This window comes from Salvelinus sp. IW2-2015, linkage group LG34 (genome assembly GCF_002910315.2).
Source record: "Salvelinus sp. IW2-2015 linkage group LG34, ASM291031v2, whole genome shotgun sequence".
Lineage (NCBI taxonomy): Eukaryota > Metazoa > Chordata > Actinopteri > Salmoniformes > Salmonidae > Salvelinus > Salvelinus sp. IW2-2015.
In genome coordinates this window covers 8,825,477-8,833,852 of record NC_036873.1, presented here as the reverse complement: position 1 = coordinate 8,833,852, position 8,376 = coordinate 8,825,477, and the positions used below count along the sequence as shown (strand labels likewise).

Below are 8,376 nucleotides of genomic sequence, written 5' to 3'. Positions count from 1 at the left end.
CAAGCTTGGAGAAAGATGGAGGGACAAGCCCTGCCCCTGCTGGCCCTCCGAAGGCGACATTCCCACTGTGGCCCCCCGACAGCCTCAAAGTGCCCGACGCTAAGTTCAACTGAGCCCCACAGTATTTTCAAAAAGTCCATTCCCAAGTATACAGGGGGTCCTGCACCGCTGTTACCCACACCGGACACCACCACAGTTCTCCCCCCCACGGTCACAGATAGCTGAACTTCCTAACATGGGGGGCTAGCTCCCCCGTGACAGTCCGTAGCTTGGACAAGGGTCGGCTCACCCGCACCCCAACAGGTAGTATGTCTGGTCTCACCAGGGTTACTGTAGAGCCCGTGTCGACCAGGGCCAAACATTCCACCCCCTCTACCTTGACGATGACATGCAGAAGTCCCAACGGTGGTACGTCCCACCACAACTACAGGACTAGGAAACCGGCGGCAGCTACACCTGGGGAGCAGGTCCCCACCCTCTGTCTGCGCTGCTGGGTACCTTCTTTGCTTACAGTGGGATTCGGGGGCGGGGGTGGCCCACGCAGCCCCCTGCCGCGCGAACCCGCTGTCGTTTCCCTGGTGACGCGGGAATCTGTCACACTCTCGACTGAATGTGCCAGAGCTGGCCACAACCCCAGCAGACAATAGGAGCTGAGCTGACACTGCGACGTTGCCTGGAGCCCCCTCTCATGACAAGCGAAGCAGTCTTGACTAGCCCGCCCAATCGTCAACCCACTTCCGGTTTGTGACCCCTGGCACCCCAGCCACCGACTGCTCTCACCCTCTGTTGACTGGCGACTTCCACTCTCACTCCCTCACCCCAGATCGCTCCCTCTTCCTGGCTATCTCCACTGCAGCGCAGAGAGATGGTGGGTCCGCCATCTGAACATGCTTACCCAGTTCGGTGAAGAGAGCGCTTCTAATAAAACTGTCCCGTGCCAGCTCGTCCTTGCACCCCAATCGGCATAGTTGCATAAGCCCGCCTGGTCAGGCTAAGAATATCACTTGCCAACGCCTTTAATGATTCCCCTGAAGTCTCTTTTTGTTACTCAGTTCAATCCGCCAGCTGTTGGGTGCGCGTCGCTGCCGAAACGGCCCCCCAATGCCTCCACTAGCGGCACCATAGTTCCCCTTTCGTCCGGGGCTAGCGTTAGCAGGCATTCCGACGCCTCCTCTGCCAGGCTCAGGCAAGCTGTAACGCTTTCGTCTCGTCAGACCACCTCCCGGCTCTTAGCCAAACAACTCAAATGGTGAAAAAAACTTCCCATTTACCTTGTCCATTGAACTTTGGTAGTTTAGCCGCTACCCGTGGCTAATGGCATAAGGTCGCCGCCATCTCTGTTTACCTAGCAGGCCAGCCATTTCCCGCACCGGTGACGTCGATATCCCCGTCGCCGTGACGTCTGCTCTCGAGCGGTGTGAAGGAAACCCGCCAGTTCTGCCATCTTGCTGACTGACAATCTAAACTCCCGCCATGTGACTCTCCAGCCTTCCTACGGCAGTCGCCGCCTGACCCTCCCGACCGGGTACCCCGAGCCCACAACGGACACTTTGTCCGACTCTTCCTTTAATTTCCGCCTCGCCCCAGCATCATGACCGTAGATGCGAGTCCGCTAACGCCAACCCGGCCTATACTGAACAGCTAACTCGCTAGTCTCTATCCCGTAGTTCGAAAGCACTTCTGACACCAATGTAATGACCCGGCTGGTCATAAAGGAAAAAGGACGGACTCTAGGTGTGCAGGTTCAGAACACAGGTTTATTTATAAACTTGGCTATTGTTTCCGGCCACAACCCACGCCGCTAAATGCCGAACGTACACATATTACCCTGTCGGGTCAAGAGTCACTCTCATAGGAACAGATCAAGGCCGAACAGAAGAGAGGAACAATGAGACAGTAATTCCCTATTGATGCATTTCCAAATTCCGCGGTATTACCCTCATACCCCCCCCACCTTTCCATCTGTCCTGACATATTTAACCCCCTGCTAGTAGCCATTGGGAACCATAACACACCCACAACCACAGAACACAAACCGGGTCGTTACAATATTTTACATTTTCATATTCATGAGAGGACACAAATGACATTTAGCGACAATTGATCAAATGTGGAACAAGTATCATTTTCATAAAATTTTTATGTAAAACTTCTTCAGTGCTCTTCCATATCACTCCACATCCTCAGCAATGCTGTTCACAGCCAAGGCATTCCGGAACTGCCTTCGATTTGCAGGCATCAGAGGACACAGCTTGAGGACAAAGGGAAGCACAGCCGAGAGCTGCCCAGTGACACGAGCCTACCAGACGCGCTAAACTGCTTCTATACCCGTTTCGAGGCAAATGACACTGAAACATGCATGAGAGCCCCAGCTGTTCTGGATGACTGTGTGATCACGCTCTCCGCACCCGATGTGAGTAAGACCTTTAAACAGGTCAACATTCACAAGGCCTCAGGGCCAGATGGATTACCAGGACGTGTACTTCGAGCATGCGCTGACCAACTGGCAAGTGTCTTCACAGACATTTTCAACCGTGTGGTGCCAGGACAACAATCTCTCCCTCAACGGGATCAAGACAAAGGAGATGATTGTGGACTACAGGAAAAGGAGGACCGAGCATGTCCCAATTCTCATCGATGGGGCTGTAGTGGAACAGGTTGAGCGCTTCAAGTTTCTTGGTGTCCACATCACCAACAAACTACCATGGTCCAAGCACACCAAGACAGTCGTGAAGAGGGCACGACAAAACCTATTCCCCCTGAAGAGACTTAAAAGATTTGGCATGGGTCCTCAGATCCTCAAAGGTTTCTACAGCTGCACCATCAAGAGCATCCTGACGGGTTGCATCACTGCCTGGTATGGCAACTACAGTACATCACTGGGGCCAAGCTTCCTGCCATCCAGGACCTCTATACCAGACGATGTCAGACGAAGGCCCTAAAAATTGTCAAAGACTACAGCCACCCTAGTCATAGACTCTTCTCCGGAGCGTCAAGTCTAGGTCCAAAGGGCCTCTAAACAGCTTCTACCCCAAGCCATAAGACTCCTGAACATCTAATCAAATGGCTACCCAGACTATTTGCATTTCCCCCCACCCACTATTTTAAGCCACTGCTACTCTCTGTTATTATCTATGCATAGTCACTTTAATAACTCTACCTACATGTACATATTACCTCAATTACCTCGGAGAAACCGGTGCCCCCGCACATTGACTCTGCACCGGTACCCCCTGTATATAGTCTCGCTATTCTTATTTTACTGCTGTTCTTTCATTACTTGTTCCTTTTATTTCTTATTCTTATTCATAATGTTTTTAACTGCATTGTTGGTTAGGGGCTCGTAAAGTAAGCATTTCACTGTAAGGTTGTTGTACCCGGCGCATTTGACTAATCAAATTAGTATTTTTTATTTTATTTGATGTTCAGCTTTTTGGACTCTTATAGCCCGATTGCTTATTTAGATTGCATGGGTGGACATTGACAGGAATAAAACCTAGTATTGATGTGGTTGTACAGTCCTAATGTACCCTCACTTGGCAACTTTGATCTCCATAGATACTATAATTATCTAGGACACAGGGATTGGTGGAAGTCATTTTGGCAAAACATTTTCTTCCCACATTGATGTAATGATGGAACCAAAGATGACACATTGAGCACACATTTGGCATGCCAAAGCTTGTTGTGCTGATTACATACGCCACCAACAAAAGTGATGGATACAATTTGGGATTTTAACTTTCCTGACCGGGACAGTCACTATATACTGGAATATAAAAGAAAACCAGAAGCCTGGACATGTGAGTAGTTATATTATTAATGAGGTAGCAATGCTGTGTGTGTGCTCAACGTTAAAATGAGGGTGTGTGGCTTTTGACAATTCAGTATGGGGTGCATGATGTAGATTTATCTCAGTTCAATCATGTCAACATTGGAAATGAGCAGAATGGTACATAGAATTTCCCACCAGCATCACTAGTCTTTCAGATAGCTTGTTGAAGCATATTATTAATATCCTTCACACACTCTTGCGTTGCAGGAAGCAAACAACACGTTGTTCCACACACTGCTTGTGATGCTCCAAAACAGTTTTTGATGAGAGTCTGAGTGAACAAATTAAAAGATAAGGACAACAGAGGACGAGAGGAAGCGAAGGATGATGAAAGAAGACAAGTGTATGACTCACCAGTAGAACCTGTTCAAATGATTGTGAACCAACTGCCATTTTTCGCCCAAAGTCTTTAGGAGGCGTACAACTGCGAAGAKGAACATCAAAAAGAGAAAGAAAAGAGAGATAGAGAGCATATCAGTCTACTTATGACAAGACAGGAAGTAAAGTGACAGTGGGCTTGAGTCATGGCAGGATAATGCTAGGYAAGAGCGTGCCCGGGGCAATYAAGCATGACACTCTAGATGACATAGCTTTAAACTGCCATCATCATTATAGCTCAGACCATTCATGTTATAGCTCAGACCATTCAGTATAGGCTCCCAAATTACATATCCTGTTTCCGGTAACACTTTACTTGACACCCAGCGTCATAACKCGTTATGACATGGTCATAACCATAGTCATGACATATTAATCATGGCGCCGGAGGGAATGGCTGCCATTTTACTGGCTCCTACCCAACTTTGCTATTTTGTTTGTTTTTGCACCTTTTTTGTAACTAATTTTGTACACAATGTTGCTGCTACCGTCTCTTATAACTTCTGGACATCAGGACAGTGAGTACTCACCTCGAACTGGATGAATATTTTTACTTTAATGAGTCCGAGGCGAKGGATATACTGCTTCCCGGAGACCAGGCCCAAATCCCCGCCATTATCGTGAAGAAAAGACGGAAATACATGGGGCGGAGGTCTGAGTGCCTTGTGAGAATTTGTCGGCGAGTGAGTAAACCACCACTACCCTCTGTATTATTTGCCAACGTGCAATCATTGGAAAACAAATTGGACGATGTACGATTAAGAATATCCTACCAACGGGACATTAAAAACTGTAATATATTGTGTTTCACCGAGACTTGGCTGAATGACGACACYGATTATATAGAGCTGGCTGGCTTCTCCGTTTTTRGGCAGGACAGAGCAGCTACATCTGGTAAGACGAGGGGCAAGGGTGTTTGTCTGTTTCTCAATAACTGCTGGTGCGCAATGTCTAATATTAAAGAAGTCTCAAGGTATTGCTCGCCTGAGATAGAATGCCTCATGATAAGTTGTAGACCACACTATCTACCAAGAGAGTTCACATCTATATTATTCYTAGCTGTCTATTTACCASCACAAACCGATGCTGGCACTAAGACTGCACTCAACGTGCTGTAAAAGGCCATAAGCAAACAAGAAAATACTCATCCAGAAGCGACACTCCTAGTGGCTAGCAATGGTGTAAAGTACTTAAGTAAAAATACTTGAAAGTACTACTTAAGTAGTTTTTGGGGGTATCTGTCCTTTACTATTTTTGCCAACTTTTACTTCACAACATTCCGAAATAAAATAATGTACTCTTTACTCCATACGTTTTCCCTGACACCCAAAAGTACTCGTTACATTTTGACAGGAAAATGGTCCGATTCACACACTTGGTCATCCCTACTGCCTCTGATCTTGCGGACTCACTAAACACAAATACTTATTTTGTAAATTATGTCTGAGTGTTTGAGTATGCCCTGGGTATCCATCAGAAATTTATGGCGTCTGGTTTGCTTAATATAAGGAATTTGTAGTGGTTTCTACATTTACTTTTAATACTTAAGTACATTTTAGCAATTGTGTTTACTTTTGATACTTAAGTATATTTAAGGCCAAATACTTTTAGACTTTTACTCAAGTAGTATTTTACTGGTTGACTTTCACTTTTACTTGAGGCATTTTCTATTAAGGTATCTTTACTTTTACTCAAGTATGACAATTGAGTACTTTTTCCACCACTGGTGGCCCGGGGACTTTAATGCAGGAAAACTTAAATCTGTTTTACCTCATTTCTATTCGGTAGCTTCACGTTCGTTGTTTGTTATTTTTGTATAGTTCGTTCAGTGTTCTCTTTTCTAAATAAATTCAAGATGAACACTTACCATGCTGCATATTGGTCCTCCGATCCTTCCAACTACTCCTCCTCAGAAGAGTGGCAGGGTTTGAAAACTATTACGGACAACAAAGGGAAACCCAGCCGCGAGCTGCCCAGTGACACGAGCCTACCAGACGAGCTAAATGCCTTTTATGCTCGCTTTGAGGCAAGAAACACTGAAGCATGCATGAGAGCACAAGCTGACCTGGACAACTGTGTGATCACGCTCTCCATAGCCGATATGAGCAAGACACGTCCTAATGTACCCTCACTTGGCAACTTTGATCTCCATAGATACTATAATTATCTAGGACACAGGGATTGGTGGAAGTCATTTTGCAAAACATTTTCTTCCCACATTGATGTAATGATGGAACCAAAGATGACACATTGAGCACACATTTGGCATGCCAAAGCTTGTTGTGCTGATTACATACGCCACCAACAAAAGTGATGGATACAATTTGGGATTTTAACTTTCCTGACCGGGACAGTCACTATATACTGGAATATAAAAGAAAACCAGAAAGCCTGGACATGTGAGTAGTTATATTATTAATGAGGTAGCAATGCTGTGTGGTGTGCTCAACGTTAAAATGAGGGTGGTGTGGCTTTTGACAATTCAGTATGGGGTGCATGATGTAGATTTATCTCAGTTCAATCATGTCAACATTGAAATGAGCAGAATGGTACATAGAATTTCCCACCAGCATCACTAGTCTTTCAGATAGCTTGTTGAAGCATATTATTAATATCCTTCACACACTCTTGCGTTGCAGGAAGCACAACAACACGTTGTTCCACACACTGCTTGTGATGCTCCAAAACAGTTTTTGATGAGAGTCTGAGTGAACAAATTAAAAGATAAGGACAACAGAGGACGAGAGGAAGCGAAGGAGGATGATGAAAGAAGACAAGTGTATGACTCACCAGTAGAACCTGTTCAAATGATTGTGAACCAACTTCCATTTTTCGCCCAAAGTCTTTAGGAGGCGTACAACTGCGAAGAAGAACATCAAAAAGAGAAAGAAAAGAGAGATAGAGAGCATATCAGTCTACTTTATGACAAGACAGGAAGTAAAGTGGCAGTGGGCTTGAGTCATGGCAGGATAATGCTAGGGAAGAGCGTGCCGGGGCAATAAAGCATGACACTCTAGATGACATAGCTTTCAACTGCCATCATCATTATAGCTCAGACCATTCATGTTATAGCTCAGACCATTCAGTATAGGCTCCCAAATTACATATCCTTGTTCGGTAACACTTTACTTGAACACCAGCGTCATAACCCGTTATGACATGGTCATAACCATAGTCATGACATATTAATCATGGCGCCGGAGGGAATGGCTGCCATTTTACTGGCTCCTACCCAACTTTGCTATTTTGTTTGTTTTTGCACCTTTTTTGTAACTAATTTTGTACACAATGTTGCTGCTACCGTCTCTTTATAACTTCTGGACATCAGGACAGTGAGTACTCCTCGAACTGGATGAATATTTTTACTTTAATGAGTCCGAGGCGACGGATATACTGCTTCCCGGAGACCAGCCCAAATCCCCGCCATTATCGTGAAGAAAAGACGGAAATACATGGGGCGGAGGTCTGAGTGCCTTGTGAGAATTTGTCGGCGAGTGAGTAAACCACCACTACCCTCTGTATTATTTGCCAACGTGCAATCATTGGAAAACAAATTGGACGATGTACGATTAAGAATATCCTACCAACGGGACATTAAAAACTGTAATATATTGTGTTTCACCGAGACTTGGCTGAATGACGACACAGATTATATAGAGCTGGCTGGCTTCTCCGGTTTTTCGGCAGGACAGAGCAGCTACATCTGGTAAGACGAGGGGCAAGGGTGTTTGTCTGTTTCTCAATAACTGCTGGTGCGCAATGTCTAATATTAAAGAAGTCTCAAGGTATTGCTCGCCTGAGATAGAATGCCTCATGATAAGTTGTAGACCACACTTCTACCAAGAGAGTTCACATCTATATTATTCATAGCTGTCTATTTACCACCACAAACCGATGCTGGCACTAAGACTGCACTCAACGTGCTGTAAAAGGCCATAAGCAAACAAGAAAATACTCATCCAGAAGCGACACTCCTAGTGGCTAGCAATGGTGTAAAGTACTTAAGTAAAAATACATGAAAGTAGTACTTAAGTAGTTTTTGGGGTATCTGTCCTTTACTTTGGTTCATCCTTGGGAGCAATTTCCAAATGCCTGAAGGTACCACATGCATCTGTACAAACAATAGTACGCAAGTATAAACACCATGGGACCACGCAGCCGTC

The 8,376-nt window shown here is 45.5% G+C and overlaps 1 protein-coding gene across 1 annotated transcript in view; it reads left to right on the top strand.

Annotated features, from left to right (window-relative positions):
- Positions 1 to 383: 383 nt before the first annotated feature.
- The window catches only part of LOC111958488 (G-protein coupled receptor 83-like), a 24,194-nt gene continuing 16,201 nt past the window's right edge, over positions 384 to 8,376 (top strand). Inside the window, exons 1-4 of the mRNA XM_023979748.2 lie at positions 384 to 612; positions 764 to 868; positions 1,488 to 1,552; positions 2,159 to 2,413. Of these exons, the coding sequence (XP_023835516.2) occupies positions 384 to 612; positions 764 to 868; positions 1,488 to 1,552; positions 2,159 to 2,413 (654 nt within the window). The remainder of the gene's footprint in view (positions 613 to 763; positions 869 to 1,487; positions 1,553 to 2,158; positions 2,414 to 8,376) is intronic.